The 18,272-nt window shown below is 38.6% G+C and overlaps 1 protein-coding gene and 1 long non-coding RNA gene across 10 annotated transcripts in view; one reads left to right on the top strand and one right to left on the bottom strand.

Moving 5' to 3' along the window:
- CABIN1 (calcineurin binding protein 1) overlaps window positions 1-18,272 on the top strand; it is a 121,437-nt gene that overhangs the window by 96,938 nt on the left and 6,227 nt on the right. For all 9 annotated transcript variants that reach the window (XM_072879981.1, XM_072879980.1, XM_072879975.1 and 6 more), the window contains one exon: window positions 8,532-8,823. In XM_072879981.1, coding sequence (XP_072736082.1) covers window positions 8,532-8,823 — 292 coding nt within the window. The remainder of the gene's footprint in view (window positions 1-8,531; window positions 8,824-18,272) is intronic.
- LOC140659842 (uncharacterized) lies at window positions 10,347-17,075 on the bottom strand. The gene is made up of 3 exons (XR_012045241.1): window positions 17,023-17,075; window positions 15,091-15,324; window positions 10,347-10,518 (listed from the first exon to the last, which is right to left on the bottom strand). It is a non-coding gene; the product is annotated as an uncharacterized lncRNA (long non-coding RNA).

Genomic DNA, 18,272 nt, shown 5'->3' with positions numbered 1-18,272 from the left:
TGGGACAGCTGACCCCAGCTGACCAAAGGGATATCCCATACCGCAGGACGTCATGCTCAGCGTATAAAGCTGGGGAAGAAGAAGGGAGGGGAGGATGTTTGGAGTGATGGCATTTGTCTTCCCAAGTAACCGTTAGGCATGATGGAACCCTGCTTTCCTGGAGATGGCTGAACACCTGCCTGCTGATGGGAAGGAGTGAATGAATTCCTTGTTTTGCTTTGCTTGCATGCACAGCTTTTGCTTTCCCTGTTAAGCTGTCTTTATCTCAACCCATGAGTTTTCTCCCTTTTACTCTTTCGATTCTCTCCCCCATCCCTCTCCCCCATCCCATCGGACGGCAGTGAGCAAGTGGCTGTGTGGGGCTTGGTTGCTGGCTGGGGTTAAACCACAACATCCTTTTCCATTTAAGTTCTTAAGTGTGAGCAAGATTTTTGATATACACATATCAAATGGCTGAAATTGCTATCCCGTAGTGGTCACTGTGTCATTAATAGTTAAGTTACTAAAGTTACTCTAGAGATTAATTCACTTTGTGGTAAAGCAGCATTGTGAAGGATGCTTGTTCTTTTTTATTTTCTCCGTCTGCAAATGTTACCAAAAAGATTTGTAGAGATCCTGAAAGCAGTCAGCTATTGCTCTGAGTTATAAGATATATTTTTAGTCTTGCCAACTGTGATTTTGATATGAAATTAATGGTCCCTGGAAATGGAATATCAAGGAGGCCTTGTTGAGGGAGAATGAAAGATTAAGAGGCAGACTAGTTCGACCTTGACATAGCATTATGCTTAAATGTGTGGTCCTAAGGACCAAGGAGGGGATGTGCTGGCAGAAAGTAGTTGTGAGGCTTCTAGATAATTAGAGAATTTCTAATAAGCCTTTCCACTGACTGCCTAAAATTGGTCATATTAAATTCTTCATTTTATAGATAATGATGATATCTGTGATACTGTTAAGGACGTGTCGGCATGGGGAAGTTACTGCAGCACAAGCTAGGACAAAGCTTTGTAGTGCACAGAATATTCTATTAATGCATGTGGAGATACTTCAGTCTAAGAACACATCTGTCTTCTTTGTTTCTTGATTTGCAATTTGAAAAGGTATTTTTATTACTGTGGACTTAATATTGAATGCCTTAATACTAAAATTACAACTGTCACCAGTGTTGCAACTGTCATGACAGGTAGTCTAAAGAGCACAGGTAAAACTTAGTGGTTGTGTCTTAGGGTATACTGTGTATCACCAATCCTGAGAACTGAATTTATATAAAACAAATAGCTTAAAACATTGCAGACATCAGCATTGCACACAGGGCTGGATTTAACATCTCTAAAAATACAAGCGTGTTCAAAGGCAAAGTTCCAAAATGCCACTAAGTTTCTAGTCCTGTGTTGTGACCTTATGGGACTGTATGTAGAAAGTCCTAGTAATGGGTAGTGTTGTAGCAGCTGAAATTTCTATTTGCTCCTCACAGTATAGTATATCATCTAAATGTCATGAGAAGGGACTATTTCAACATTGCTGGGTTATTTAAGACTCACTGCTGCCTTAGCCAAAAAATCCTTGCTCTGGGACCAACTCCATCCCTGAAGAGTGAGGGAGAGAAAAGAAATTTTCAACCACCCTTTCCTGCTCCAGCTGCCAAACCTCGAGCTCTCCCTGTGCTGTTCTGACTGATCAAATCCTCCCTTTCACCCTTGGCTTCACTCGCCTCTTCCAAAGTAACACATTCGTGACCACCTTCTCCCACTGACTGGTGCCAAACTCTGAGTGCTCTCCTTGTTTCCATTTCTAAACCTGCAGTCAAAACTCTTCAGCAGCTTTCAGTGTTGGATCTAATTAAACATGATGCTTCATGAAGAAGCTGCCACTAGAATCAAAACAAGTAAATTTTATTATAAACACAAAGGCACAATCAGGTTATGCAAATCAGCTGTGCCTTTCAGCTCCTGGCGGGCTGCCAGCATGATCCCTGGTTTTATAAAAGTTTTGCTGCTTCTATAAAAACAGTATTTGTTGAGGAACGGCACTGTTTTAGTGCCGCTGTTACTGCCCTACTCTAGTTCCAAAACAGATAACTGGGGTCTTGGTGTCTTCTTTAACCAGTGTTTAAATCTTCCTAATGCTGGTGATGGATAATTAAAGCCTTGTACTGAAGAATTTTAGGGGATCATAGGTGACAGGCTTGCTGTATGGGGTCTGCAGCTGGAACCGCACACAACCTCAAAAGCAAAGTGCTCAGATTGACTCTGGAGCATCAATCTAGTGATGTTACAATCTCTGTGTTGGACCTTACAGTGATTGTGACATTTTATTTGGAACAGAAAAAATGGTCTTCCGTGAGTGAAGCTAGAGGGCACTTCAGTGGATTTTTCCTCTTCTGCTGAGGAATGCAGTCAGCACTGCAGTGACACGGTCTTTTAGGCTTTTTTATTCAAGGAGCAAACTTGAGAGTGACTTGTTTGAACTGCCTTGAATGTCTAGAGCATTTTCTTCTCGAATTCTCACTTCAGAAAAAAAAAACAAAACACAAAACAACAAACCACCAAGCTGTTCTCTTCAAGAAACAGCTAAAAGCCTTCTGTAAAGGCACTTTGCTGGGGATGGGAGGAGGTAAGTAAAATATTAAATAATTAGAAAATAATAATCTCTAGTTCTACCTCATGTGTTTTCCCCCCCTTTTTGTTCCACCCACATGCTGCTAATTTTCATCTTTTCTTCCTGCACATCAAGACGTCAGAGACTGCTTACAGAAAAAGTTGTTTTTCCTGAGTTGTCTGTATGCTTTATTAATGCAGCAAAGATGACAAGAAAGGAGAGGGAAAGAGGAGGGTGGGGATAGGGGGGACAAAAGGATGAGCTCTTTCATGGTCTCACTCCTACCAAAGGGTGACCATTTTGTTCACTGTTGCATTTGCCAGTTGCCATGGCATCCCCCTCTCACTCTATCCTGGAGGTGTACTCTTGATATAATTAACAGCTCTCCTCCTTCTGTCTCCTGCAGAAAGCAATCATTAAGTGAACATGAAGGAAAGAAAAGTCACTTTTTATCTTTTACTTTGTCTATCAATGTTTTTCATCCTACTACCTTGTCTCTCTTGGTCCAATAATGATGTTTTTGTGTATGGAAGCATTGCTGGAATATGGCTGCTTCTGTAGAGCAGGTCATTAAGCCCCTGCATGCATTTGTGTAAATGGAGGATTTTGTTAGGCTAGGGTGCAGTTCAATCATAGGTATATAAACCTTCATTATTTTCTGTATGTAAAACTGTAATCTTAGGAAATAAAACTGTAATTGTAGGAAATGCAAGGTTCTTCAGAATCTGGATCATGGATATTGCTGCTAGTTCTAATGTACCTTAAAGAAAACTTCCAAATGAGATTTTTCAAATATTGCTGCAGAGAGATTGAGAAAAAAATATGAATAGGCATAGTTTAATTAAAACACAATATTGAACAGAAGTTGGAATAGTAATATTGTGGAATGTGGCTGGCATATTGTTCAGCCAGTTTGTGTGACAGCTTCCAGGCTTTGTGGTGATGCACTGGTATTCTTTTAAAAAGACGCACCTCTTTTTGTAGGTGGATTCAGAGCACTAGGGTGCTAAACTCAAACATGGGAATAATTTAAAAAATCAACAAGAAAATGTTATGTAACAGTTGCAGTGCCAGCATCTTTCATTAGGAAACTTCTGTTGGGAAGACTGTCACTTTCCCTTTCTATGGAACATTTGATCATTACTTTTTCCCACAGCCCCAGAGCAGTGAACATTCCAGAAGTAGTGTCAGTAAGGTTCCTGTAGGATTTCTGTGTTTTTCAAAATGTGTTTTGAAAACAACAATAAATAAGGTTAAAATAAACCCTTGGTCAGGTTGTCTGGCTTATGACTTTGCAGATATAGTCTATGAAGTAAAATTTTCTCATATTTCATCTTAATGCTTAATTTCTTTTTGCTGCTGCTCTTGTCTCATTATTGAAGTGCCTCACCGGGAAACTATAGGGAGCTATTTTTTCCACTAACATCTGTGAAAAACAGTTTTGCCGCTACTTTTCTTGGTGGAAGGCTGTCCCAGTGCTGGCTTTCCTGCATTTTCTTTACTTTTTTTTTTTTTTTTAACATCAGCTTTCAACATGGGAGGGGTTTGTCCATAGCCTCCGTGAAGCTGAATGATCTCTTTGAGGAGTATGCTGAAATAGTCAAGGTTATAGCAGATAAGGAGACTGATTTGGACCCCTGTATAAGTCAGAAATAGTCACAGTTCACGCAAATATGTGTGCTAATTATTCGTTTAAATTTTGGCTTTATACAGACTTCATAACAACATTTTTAATAAGTATTTTAAAGAAGAGCGAATAAGATAGCAGATATTTATGGAAGTAATGGACTATTTTTCTCACTGTCTGTGACATGTCGTTTGGATATTAATAAGCCTTAAATGTTTCTTCCATCCACTTTGATAGGATAGTAGTCAAGACAAAAGTAGTACTGCACATTCTTTTCTTCAATGCCTCATTTAGTTTTAAAAAGTCCAGGAGGAAGTCTGATCTTGACTAGATGAACCTGCAATTACAAGGAAAGATATGAAGACAGTAGATAAACGAGTTTGCATCTTATTTCAGTTATATGCACTTGTTCGATGAGTAGCATCGTCATCAATGTAAGAAAAGATTAATTTCCTCTTGGTGACTAAAGCCACTTTGTAATAAAGCTACTGTATTTCAAATGCAGTGGTGGTAATGGAAGCACTCAGCATGGTGAGGTGGATTGGAGGGGGGGAAGGAGAATTTCTGTAGTTTTGACTTTGTGCCGCAACAAAGTAAAAACTAAAAAAAATCTCCTAATGAAAAACCACATAAAACACTGATAAAGGACTGTCTTCACTGCTTCTCAGTTTCTTACTATGTGTTTGTGGAAAATAATCTTTATTGTGCCTTACTGCTGGTATAGCAGTAGAAATAGATGAACATAAAGTGCTTCTGGCAAATCCAGGACTTCCTGTAATGAGTTTTTTCTGGGTTTATTTCTCAAATGCAGTGTTACAAAGTAGTGATTTCCTGGAGGCAGTCACCTGCAGGATGATGAAATATGGCCCCATAAGTCTTCAGCAGTATAGTTAGTGACATTGCTCTGACCTGGGTTTTGTGAATAGCATCACTTACTGATCAGAGGTGCTGCAATTCTTGCCCTTACACTCAAAACTAAGTATTTTAGAGAAGAGAACGGTGTGCTCCTCTTAGCTTTCTGCTTACAGCTTTTGGGTTTTCTTCAGTTTCTGGGTCCAGTAAAACATATGAAGCAGATTTTAATCCCTTTTTTTAGGGCCCTGTGAGTGGCAGAATACACAGTAGCCAACGGTGGGGGTTTTTTAATGCTTTGACTCTTTTCTCCTCCTTTTTCTTCTACCCTCACCCCCTCTTTTGAGAAAAGAAAGTCATTGAGAGGTTTTTTTCTCCTTTTAAGGTCTCTCTGTTTCATTGGGCTGAAAAGAACCTGTCTATTTGTAGAAGCCTTAGACAACTCTTCATCAGGTCATATCTGGAAGGTTCCCTTTAAAGCCATAAATATGGAAATCTTATTTGGTTGCCATTCTTTGATGTAAGGATGCACTTCTTGACTACACATTAGAATTTTTAGTCATAGTTTTACTGAGACAGATCATGTTAGTTTCAGCTTTATTCTTTTGCTCAAATAAAATGTTAGTGTCTATGAGGCAGGTTGATTCTCTGCCAAAAAAAAAAGAAAAATCGTGCTCAAACCACAACCTCACCTGGAGGAACCGATTCAAAATAAAAACTAATTTGTTTTTCTTGTCCCTGGTACAGCATCTTCATTTTGAGAGAAATTAAATTTGAATTTGGTTCCATCTATGTGTACCAGTAAGGATCATTTCACTCTCAACCTTTTCTCCCTGTGTGCTGGATCATCTACAACTTATAAGAAGGCCGCCTTCTTTTCCATGTTTGTCACTGCCTCCATTGCGTAGTTAAATGTATTGTGGCCAATCACTGGGATTCTACCTGGCAGCCTGTTCCCAGTGGCATTCCTCAGAGACTTAAACCAGGGCATCATCCTCTCTGCTGCCTTGGATGGTGGAATGGAGTGAACCCTTAGTGAGTTTGAGTGACACCACCAACTTGGAGGGCATGGTCAGTATGCTAGAAAGCAGGGCTAGTGTTCAGAGGAACTTCAGTAGGCTGGAGGATTGCATTGGCAGGAACTACCTGAGGGTTTAGCAAAGAGAAATTCAAAGTCCTGCAGCTGGAGCAGAATGACTCCTGTGCAACATAACTGGCTGGGGAACAGCTCTTCCAAAAAAGGTTTGGAGCCCTGGACAAGTGGTTGAACACAGGTCAATGGTGTACGCTTATGGCAATGAAGTCATAGAGAGCTGGGTTGCTTCATCCGGGAGAGGAGAAGACTAATGGAGAGTGGGGGTATGGAATTGCTATCTTCAGCAGAGAGGAAGGAACCAGATGAGAGGCACCATTTAAAGTTGCAGCAAGAGAAATTTGGATGAAGTGACAGGAAAAAAATGTTCACTGTGAAGGTGGTAAAACACTAGAACAGGGGCCCAGAGAGGTTGTGGAATCTCCATCCTTGGCGATATTTGGGACTGGGCTGGGACACAGGCCCTCAGTAAGCTGATCTAACCTTGAAGTCAGCTCTGCTTTGAGCAGAAAGTTGGACTAGAGACCTCCAGAGGTCCCTTCCAGCAGGAATTACTCCATGATGATGTGCTCCTTCTCTTCACTAATCATTTTTCTTCTGAGTACCATCCAAATATTGCTGAGTTGCTTTCCAAATGTCCTCTTTCTGTCTATGGAAATAGCTGTGCATTGTTATAGAAATACAATGTGAGGTGCAGATATATTTTTAACAAATATGTACCTAACTAGTAGTACCTTCATGTATTTCTGCTGAAAAAATTTTGGATACAATACAAGCACAGAAATTTCAGGTTCTACATAATGTATTATGTAAGTTCATGAAGTGCATGGGTGTGAAGGGTTTTCCCTCTAAATCACAGCTGAAAACATTTCCTCTGGTGATCTCACTTCTGACTTAAGGCTTTTTTCTGCAGTTTAATTTCCTTCAGGTTTGTGTGATCCCATTTGTGCATCTTGAGACCTTTAGTTTTGGAACCGATGCTTTAAACATCAGAAATTTGCTGCTTTCAGAAGCAGAATAGACTTTTTTGATACAATGTGGTAATTGTTGTGAATATAGCTGCTATATATTTTGTGCGTGTGCATATAGAATCTGGCAGGTTTTAATTGTATGCTTTTTAGAGATTGATTAATCAAGTTCAGGAACTTTAAAAATACATTCCACCAATTATTTAAAAAAAAGATACTTGTGTGGTTTCCACCTTTGAATTTTAAACATGTAATTTCTCCAGCTGAAACTTACTCTGTTCTCTGAGTGATATTCTGCTGACTTTTCTGGCATTGTAATAAATCTTTGGTTATCTAGGACATTAGGGCCCAATTTGATTTTACATTTGACAGCAGAACTCTTTTTATTTCTATTTCAAACACTCATACTCTGTCACCATGGTTAAAATGAGTTTTTCTTCATGGTAGAGGTATGAGAGGTAGAGGTATGAGACAGACAATTAAACAGTTGAGGATTCCATTCAACCATATCTCTTACGGTCCAATAAGCCTCCATTCAATAAAGACTCTAAAGAGCATGAAATAAATGCATTCTGTGCCCTCACAGTCAAGAATACTTTATGTGATTGCTGATAAAAATTATAGAGAAGATGCTCATTTTATGGGTACTTTTGTCCCCTTCTTTGGTGAATTTATGTCACCCTTCTACCTTCTGTCTATATAAGTAACGACACTGCGTTAAATTCTTAGCTCTGGCTTTGGAGAAAAGCATCGCTCTTAGTGCCACCGTTACTCCTGCAAAGGCAATAGATCTTCCAGAGCATTGTTTCAAGTTGGACACTGTTACTCAGTTCTGCAGTTATTGGAAATTTATGAATTGGGGTTAGGCTGATCACTTCTTTTGCAAGCAAACACATTTTTCTGCTTTCTCCATTTCTTCTTCACTAAGAATAATTATAATTCAATTGTTCTTCACTAAGAATAATTTATTTTAATAATTTGCAAATTCTCTTAAAGCGCTGCAGATCTGTTTGTTCAGGTCAAGGGTTTGTCAACATATTTTTAAATGAAAGAAATGCATCTGTTCACAAGAGTTTGTAATTCATGCTTAATAATGGAGTTCAGGAAAGTATGTTATGTTGTGAGGGATTTGTTAAATAAAGCATTGTAAATGTGAATGCGAATAAATGTTCAAGTGCTAGTTTGATAGATAGACCGTAAAGAACAGAAAAACAATCTGTAAAGGAGCAAGATTTCTTTATAATAGTGACTGATTTTTATATTTGCTTCAGAGAGAGTTTGTTGTCTACAGAAAGTTGTACTGCCTGCAGTTGTCACTGAAGCAGGTAGCATATGCAGAATTACTGGCACATATTTTCTCACTGTCTCACTGCCTGCCCTTTTTTGTCTTATGTAGACCACAGGAGAAACCCCCACAACCCCAAAGCATACAAAGGACAACAGAGAGAGCTTCTTCCCAGTAACGCCAGCCACACTGCATCCTAACCCAGTGAATCCAGACACGGTGACTCCTGAAAATCTCCTGAGACTGAATGATCTGCATTCCAAATCCAAACCAGCCTCTTCCTCTTCATCCTCCTCCTCCTCAGCATCTTCAGTACCTCCAACCCAGGAGTCACACAGGGACGCTGAACATCTCCGGAGTCAAAATGCAGAGACTGCTCCCAGCATGAGTGATCTTGCACGTGGTAAGTCTCAGGGAGACAGAATGTTTTGGCCCTCTTTAATTGGTTTGCCAAGGACACGTAGTGAGTCAGTGCCTGAGTTCTGATTCTGGCCCATTTGCTGATCACTAGACAACGTTCAAAAGGCTACACAAACAGAGATTTTGTCTTGGTCCTGAATTGGGCATATCAACATAATTAATACATATTTTAATTACTAGGATAGATTGAAAGAGTGACCACTGTCTATGTAACTTGCATGTGAAATCATGGAATAGCAGCCTAAAAATAGTCATGTGTTTTAAATAGAGAATTTAAGTCTCTAGTAGCATAAAAACATTTGTTTTATTTTTTTCCAAGGAGGTAAGGATCTAGTTCTTTAAAATACCTTAAATCTTTAAAAAAGTTAGAAGTGATTGCAATTGAAATAAACTGGTGGACAGCCTACATCTGACTTACAAGTGCCTGATTAGCATAATTAGATGCATAGCTATCACTGCCCTGTATATGTGTGTGGAGACACATAATACTGTGAAAATTCTAAGCTTCTACATGGTTCATAAAGTTAGTGTATCATCACTATTACTTTTCACATTTGAGAAAAGAAGCATCTGGCAGGACTGGAATGTTGGGAATATGTTATTTATAGCCCTAGTATGGTTATGTGCAAGGTTAGACTACAGAAAAGGATTGAAGAAACAGAACAAATGTTATTTATTCTATGGCCCACTCATATGATTTGTTTAGAACTGTGTTATGTACCTGGTTGTATACAGTTTGTCTAGATGAGGAAACAATTAAATGAGACTGCTGTCTTTTTCTTTACTGCTGTCATGGCAGGCTGGCTTGTTAGCAGTAGTCAAAATCATGGTGCAAGGCAGTACTGATCCACTTTGGGGAATGAAGTAAAATTAGACCCAATTTCAGACTTGTCTTGGGTGCCCAGAAGAGGTGGTTGTGCTTCTTTGTGGGACGCTGCGCGTGTTAAGGTGGCAGAGCACCTGCCATAGCCTGTACTTTCTTGCAACCTTAGCAGGAACACTGTCTGAAAAAGCATCTGCTGCTGCTTTTGCTCACTCCATCTGTTCACAAGCTTGGGCCCTAACACTACTCACAAAATGCCATAGACAAATTCATAGGAGCCCAGATAAAGTTATGAATGAACTATATACGTACAGGTATTGTGAAAAGTGACAGATGAGGATACAGTGGAAATAGTGCCCAGATTTGCGAGGCTTAATGGTGCATAATAGTAATTAATAATGAATGGACTCTGATCTAGTCTGGATGTTTTGCTAATCCGGTATTGTGACTTTCTGAAATTTTGATCTGTATACTTCCGGTATTTCATTTTTTTCCATATGTAATCAGCCTTGGCATCTGAATGCACATAATCTTCTGAATTCGTCAGCAATGAAGAGCAAATTAGGGAGAAATCAGTTTTCCCAATTTGCTAATCTCTGAGTACAGGACAAAATTGAAATTTAACATCCAATATTAGCAGTTGCATTATAATAATCTAATTTTCCTTTTTCACAAATCCAGGGAGAGATTGTCTTGGGAGGGGAAGAAAGGAAGGGGGAATGATAAGGAAGGAATGGCTTAGTCAATGTGTAAACCACATTTGTTATTGCCCTTGTGAAGCTAAAGAATGGAGTTGGATGGTGTCATAAGATGTCTTGGCAGGCTTGTTCAACAGGGAGTAATTCAGGTTTGTGCCTAGACAACAGGGGAGAAAAAAAATTAATCCTCTGTGAAGTTGCTGTACACTTAATAAGGAGACTGGTAGGAATGACAATGCAGATAAGAACTCACGCATTCTTTTGGTTTTCAAACGAAACTCACAAGCATTTCTGACGTGCTTTCCTCTGCAATTTCCCAGGCCACATTGCAGTGATTGGAACGTTTATTTTAATCTTTTGACTTCCTAGGCTTTGTTAGGGTTGTAAAGTTACATATTGTTTTCTTCTTTCATGCTTTCTATATATCGTCTTGGTTGAGAAAGATGGAAGGGCTGCCAAAATTATACCCCTGAAACTGTGTCTGAAGATCAAGAGGCGCTCTCTGCAAAGCGCTCATTCCAGTGCTGAATGCATGCGTTGTATCTGGCTTTCTGGCTCTCAGACCTACTTGACAGGTCATTTCTCTAGCTGAGAGAGACACCAATTACTGCTGTGTCCTCTCTTTCTTTTCTTCTTAATTCTCCTATCTCTGCATCCACCTCCTCTAAAAAGAATAATTTATAATTCTGTTATAACCCTTTCTCATCTGCCTTTCATTAGCTCTTTCTGTAAAAACTCCTCCCATTTTTAGAGTAATGTTTTCATCTTTTTTATCTCGTCACCTCCTCCTGTATCTATTTGTTCATGTGAAAGTATTCCACATCAGAGAGTATTAGCTGCTATCATTTTCTGTGACTTCACTCAGAAAAAGGAGTGGCTTTCCAAGCAATGTTGATGCTATGCCACTCATTTCTTATGTAAATATTTTAGTGAGATTTAGTCTAGTACGTGACTAACTGGTACAGAATACAGCATGATGAAGTCCAGCAGCAAAGTAGTGACAGTGGTAGTTTCAGCACAAGAGCTTCCTACGTTTAGGCATAAATGTACATGGGACTATTAGCCTCTGTGGCTCAGCCTAAAATTTTCTCTGGGGAAACTAAAATAGGACAATTAAGCTAAACCCTCTTCAGCCTGTCACACTGTTCCAGTATTACACTGTTCTAAATTGCTGAAAAATCTTGACATTTTCTTCTTCTTTGCTGTCCTTATTCTAATGATTCTTATAAGGAATGAACAGGAAAACATTCACATCTGAATTTTGATACCAAGGGAAGGTTTTTATACTTGGAATTTTTTAAAGTAATGTGTTTTGCTTAAAGCCAGCTATTTACCAAATTGGAATATAAAATCAGAGTAGAAGAGTAATACTCTCCCCCACCTTGAATTCATGTCCCTTTAAGGCCTAAGCATTTCAATATAAAAACAAGAAGCTCATGATATAGCTGTCTAAACTTAGAAATTCAGAGCTAAGGAAGACAATTTTTTCTGTAGTGTGCAAGGAAGCTGCACTCCATGAGCTATGTGAATATCCTGCTATAATTCCAGATGTTTGTTATCTAGGCACAACAGGGCAAGTAGAAGTGTAAATGTATTTCGGCCTGTAGAACTTTTAGGCTTTCAGAAGCACAAGAAATAAATGCAGGTGAGGACAGTTGCATGGAGAGGTAAGTAGCACTATTGTAATAGTGCTCAATGAAGTTAAATTGTTTAAGTGTGTGTAGGCAGCAGCAGGCTCCCTAAAAGACAGATGTTCAAAATAAAGAGGGTTTTGAAGGGATAAGTCCTAAGAATTCAGTAATGATATTGTAATATGGCAGTTCATCCTGCAGGCTTTTAACTGGGCATCAGAGTCATAAGAGTTCTTTTAGGTGTAAAGAGCATCTTTTCCCAGAAGTCTGCAGCTTCATTTATTTTAACAACTGATACATGACCTTAGGTTGATAGTGAGTTCTCAGAAGACTGAGGCAATGTACACATGGGAGAGGGAAATACTGCAAAGAATTTGTCAACTCTATAGTTTTGCACTGACAGCATCTGTCTCTATATTAAAACCGTATATGGCACAAGGGTTCATCTTGATTCCTCACAGTTTCTAGATATACAAATGTCAGTGGACATCCACAATCCCTGTTTCTATCTGAGTGAAATAACGGAGATTGTAGGTTGTCATCTTTCATTGAGTTTAGCCACATACTGATCTCAGTGTGTTCTGAGTTTGTTTGTCATAAATTTCTAAAGACAAAACACAGATTTTAAGAGCCTGTAATTCAGTGTACTGAAAACTTTCTGCTTACACAAAATGCCCAAAGTATTTGGCCCTGTTGGACATGCCTTATTTTAATTACGGATTTCAGTACAAACTTTCAGGTACTCTTTAAATGACTGGAAGGTGTAACATTCAACCCTCTTAATTGCGATCGGTGTCTTAGCTTGTTTTTTCTGATTAATTTCTGCTGAACACAGAGTTGTTCTCAACAGATGGCTCAAAAAAAGCTGAAACACAGAAGAGATTTGACTGGCCAAGGACCTGTGGCCTCCTGTGAGCCCTCTTCATGTTGCAGTTACCTGGCATGAGGGTTCTCTCTTAAATGCCCGTGTTCTTCTACTCTGTTTTCTTGTGTCGCTTGTATGCAACTTACTTTCATTACTTTGTCCTTCATTTCCCATGTTGACTTATCTGGGTTTTCAGCAGCTGTCTCCCTCAGTTCCCAAGGCTGAATTCTTCCAAGGCTTTAAAAACTCCTCTTTAAATACTTGTACCCCCACGCCTTTTGTACCATCCTAGGGTAGAAGCTCCTATCCACCTGTTAGTGACTGCAAAGTCACTAAGAGAAATCAACCAGGCTGCCTTCGGCTAGCTCTGCATTTGCTCTCTCTGATCTCTTGCTGCTTCAGCCTCCTTGGCATTGGTATTCTCACTTCCTCTTGTCTGATCCTTGCTTTTCATGAAGCTTTTTATTTTTCACAATGGGTGCACTCTGAAAACAACTTCACTGGTGAGTGTCAGCAGGGGGGTTCCTGTTTGTGAATGACTTCTTAATTCCCTTTTTCCTAGCGTTCAGACAGTGCCAGTCAGACGTGTCTTTTCCTTTTCCCTTTGGAAGTACGCTGATTTGCTTTTCTATCGCAACAAATTCATTCCAGAAGAGTTTTTCAGTACACTTAATGTCTATTTCTGATCTTTACCCTTCAAATTTCTTAAGTTTTATTTATTCAATCCAGTGCTGTGCAGAAAATCCTTTTAAATTAAAACTGTCATGGTTTTTATGTACCCATGTTAGATCAATAAGAAAAATAGGACAGGAACAGCAGCTTCCCACCTGAAGCTTGTGAAGTTTGTAACCAGGGGTTTAGCGCAGGCTGGGCAGGTTTGTGGTCCAAGAGGCTCTCTAGCCCCATGCACCCTTAGATCTCCCTGAAAATCCCAGGGAGTCACTGGCCTATGGATATCTTACACTAATGGAACATATCTTCTGAAGACCTTTTGTAAAAAGATTTGTAAAAGAGTATGGTAATGATGCTATAATGTTACAGTATGTTTCAGTTTCACTAGTTTTAGATTACTGCCAGCAGCATAAAATTTACATACATTCCTGCACAATTGAAGACTGAAGAGAGATCTAGTTGTAAGCCTGCTGCACAGGTGTTACGTTACTTACAAAGTTCTTAGAAAAACCTCTTAAAACAATATGATACCCCACAGTTTTCTAACAGCTGCTTTTGCTGATTTGCATTGTGCTTAGCTGGCTGTCAGGCCAAAGAAGGATGAAATACTGACAGAAGGAAAGGTCTAATGGCTTTCATTAGATAACTAGTACATAAAATTCAGAAGCAGTAGACTGCAAATGAGTGACTGTTACTATCCACAGGTGCTACTATGTGATGTTCTCCAAATGATGTGCACTTGCTGAGACAGATATTAAAACACAAATACCGATTAGCTGTATTTTTATAATGCCATTTGAAAGTTCATGTGGTTTAATATCAAACTGTGGTCTTTTTGATCTAGGCCCATACTTTTTTTTTTTAATTGAAGTTTTGTTTTGTTTTAAAAAGAGAGAGAGAGAAAGTTAGTATTGAACTTCAGGGCTTTTCTTTACCAACATGCATAATGGCTTTCTGCAGCTCTAGGAAACTTGGTAGTGGCAGGAAATGTTTTTGGACATGGGAACTCCACTATCTCTGCTGTTAGACTGGCCCCAGGGTGGTTGTTAACAGGGACCTGGTAGCTTGGGAATTAGAATGGGCCAGGGACTATTTCCAGGAAGCCCTTTCAGAGCAGGCACCTGTTGTAAGTTTTACTCACATTAATGTTGTTCTGTGACAGCTGACCTCGGCATTAGGAAGCAGTTTGGGGTATGTCTCATATAATTGTACAGTAGACTCTCTGTTCAGGACCCTAGCGATAAATATAGCAGTATGCCATGTTATTACAGTGCGAACTTCTGTTCACCAGACTGCTTGAATTTCTTTCATTTCAGGGGGCAATAGAACTTGTGTTCTGCAGCTTTTTGCCTCCAAAATTACTCTGATGCTTAATTTTTAACACATGGCTTTGTGTGTCAGCTTTGAATGTAATTTCCTGAATTTGGCATTTCAAGTCAAATACTTATTTCTACAGCTATGACTTTGGTAGTGGTTTTTTAGAAATAAATTTCATGGCAGGATATTTGGAATTAATTCAGAGAGAGAAAATGTGTAAGGAAAGGGTACCGAGTACACCTACCGCATCCCATGATGAACTGAATAGTCTCACTGCCTGCTGTGGTGTAGTACCTCATGGCAGATACAATTTGAGGGCTAATGTCCCCATTATTTCTGTAGGTCAGGATCCTTATCGAGCTGTGTTCAGCTGAACCAACGCATGTTCCAGTGCAGTCTTTCTGTTGACTTAGTAGCGTAGTGCATGAGGAAACTCTGAGCTCCTTCAAATTCAAGCTTTCCATGGCCTTTGCAACTGCTGTATGGGGAAAAAAGCTGTATTAATTCCCAGCACTCTGGAGGGCGAGGCAGATGGAATACAGAACATTAATTGTTTTTACATTAGCACTCTTCTTTGGAAATGTGGTAAGATATTTACTCCACTGTGTCAGGGAGCAAAGGATCAGACCCATTTCCATCACCATGAAAAAAAAAAAGGAATAATATCTACCTTGTACGGTAAATAAGTAACAGTTCTGTGAACAATTGCATGTGCTGTGAGTGGCCATTAAAATACAAAGTAAATCAGTTGTTACTGGGACTAGTAAAATAAGAATTTCGTAGTGTCTGAAGACACACAGAATTAAATCCTTACTCTTTTGAAGTGGTTGGAAGGCAAGGTAGTACAGATGTGCTAAATCATAGTAATATATTTTCAGGTTTTTTGTATTGACACACAGAACTGCTGGGGAAGGTGTTCTGCAGAGGGATGAAGGCAAGTGGTGCAAGTGCTTTATTTAAGCACTTGAAGCTGTTGTCTGTTCATTTCTCCAAGCATTCGCTTTTGAAATCATGTTAGTATTCTGTCCTGGAGTTCAAAGCTTAGCTCCTTCCTTTTTCCTATAATGAAATGATGTTTTGTGCATGCAATGTAAGTTGCTCGTATCCTTTAACGTATTTGTGCTATAATACTTCAAACTGCTTCTATCAGAAACTGGAAAACATTTTTTCCAGGTCCTAGTCATATTTTCTGGGCTTGTCTTTCAGTTGTCATTTAATAGGTTTAGTGCATGACTAAAGGATTTTCTGAAATTCCACATAAAATGTTTTATAACACTGTATTGTTAATGTCTCTTATACCTGACAGCATGACAAAGCCAAATGATTAAGTGTGCAGTGCACTGCAGAGAGACCAGAGCAGCTGTTTACTGGTTACAGTACTACTGCTTTTAAACTTTCTCCACATCTGCAAATGGCCAAGTGAATATTTTTGACGGTGTTATTTTTCATTTTATACACAACAGAATAGCAAAGTAAATTGTCTCAGTATAAAAACGGTTGCAGGAGTTGTATAATCTACATGTTTAAGGTGTGTGGATATATGTATATAGTGTATTCTCTGTATAAAGAGAGACCGAGAGAGAGAATATTAACTGTGATGAAGTCATGAACCCAGGCGCCCGCTATAGGCATCTGCAAACACTGGTTACCCTGGCAACAAGTGGAAAGAGGTTGGAGAGGAAAGCTGGAGTAGGTTGTTGCATTGAATTGTTTTCAGCTTGTTTCTTCCTCACTAAAGCAGGGAGATGTTGAAAGGTATGATGTCCCTCTTTCTATGTGTATACTATTTTATATGTATTTAGACAGTTGTTGGGAAAGGGAAGGCTAAAAAAAAAATACTTGTAATTCAGCTCGATTGGACACGAACTTTTCAATATAAATAATAATATGCATTGCAAATCTGTGGGGTTTTTATGTGCTTAATTTTTGTGTATTATGTTGTCAGGTGAGAGTGCTAAATAGATCTCCAGAGTACGGTACCTGTCCCATCTTCAGCCTGGAGACAAGTGACTGTTGCATATTATGTCTTCAGAAACTGATTTTATTTTAAACTGGGTTTGTAGAGCTAATGTTTGAAAACCTGCCAGGACAGTACAAGTACTGGGTATTACCAAAAGATTTGTTAACTGATAATAAATCTGAGCTTCTGAACACCTTCAGAATGTGCTGTACTTACATTCTTGTGCTCTTGCACTTGTGCAGAATATTGTGTCTCATGAGTTAGTGGAGTCTTTACCTCCCTGGGGAAAGTTTTTATTAGAAAAACTAGGACATTATGTTCAGGGCTATAACAGCATCTGCCACAAGACAAATATCAAGATATTCTCTTCAGAAATCTGTTTTAGACAAATAATAGGAGATCCGACTGTGTGTTTCTTCTTGATTATCCTTCTCTCTTTTGCCCTTTTTGTCTGTAATGAAAAAAGATATAATAAATATCTGTGTACTATATTAAAGTATAAATAGTATAAATTATGATATATACACCTGAAACAACCAATTCTTGTCATTTTCAAGAATTTAAAAAAATATTTTGTTCATTAACTTTATTTTTAACTTGGAAATAATGCCACTCAAGTGACTATTACAAAAAAAAAAAAAAAAAAAGAAGAAAATTAAAAATTGCACAGTCCTAAAAAAATAAAGTGTATGACCCAGTCAGGGGATAGAATTCAGTCACTGTGTATTTAACACCTCTGACAGCAAGGGATTGATTAACAGACAGTGGTTCTTGATTTCTCATGTACTGAAAGATGCAGCCTAATAGAATATTAACAAGTGTTGTTTCCAGAAGTGCAGTGATAGAAATAATATGCTTAGTGTGCCAGACTCCTGCCCTTTCATTTCCATTCACTTCTACATGAAAAAGGGCTGACACATAATTTTATTAAAAATGAATCTAATTTTACTACACTATAAAACTGGATCTTCAAAACTAACAAAACCAAATATGATACGGAAGGTGGAAATGCTTAGGAGTATGCTGATTGCTCATAAAAGACCATAGGCTGATATCAGTCTTGTAGCATCTTCCTAGAAATAGGCTGCTCAAAAGAGCTTTTGTCAGTGGGGCATAATTTAGTTAAAATAAAGCACAGCAAATCAGCTTAAGCAATGATATATCTTATAATTAAACAGATTATAATCAGCATAAGAGGTAGAGTTTTGTCATTAAACAATAATGCAAGTCAGAGCTCTTATTCTGAATGGTGAACTAATAAGCCTCTAATGTAATTTAGCAGTTGTGTACATACAAAACTATTCTCAGTTAGCAGTATAGTTGAGGCCGTAGGATTTGCAGTTTATTTGTATATAGTATTGTATATGCTAAATTAATTACTCATTTTGTATTCATGGTTAATAAGTGGATAAGAAAGATTCTGTTAGTACTTACCCTAGATACTTAAGACTGTGAGTTTGGAGTCT

Source organism: Ciconia boyciana, chromosome 15 (assembly GCF_034638445.1).
Source record: "Ciconia boyciana chromosome 15, ASM3463844v1, whole genome shotgun sequence".
In the NCBI taxonomy this organism is placed as follows: domain Eukaryota; kingdom Metazoa; phylum Chordata; class Aves; order Ciconiiformes; family Ciconiidae; genus Ciconia; species Ciconia boyciana.
This window is presented reverse-complemented; position numbering and strand designations above follow the sequence as displayed.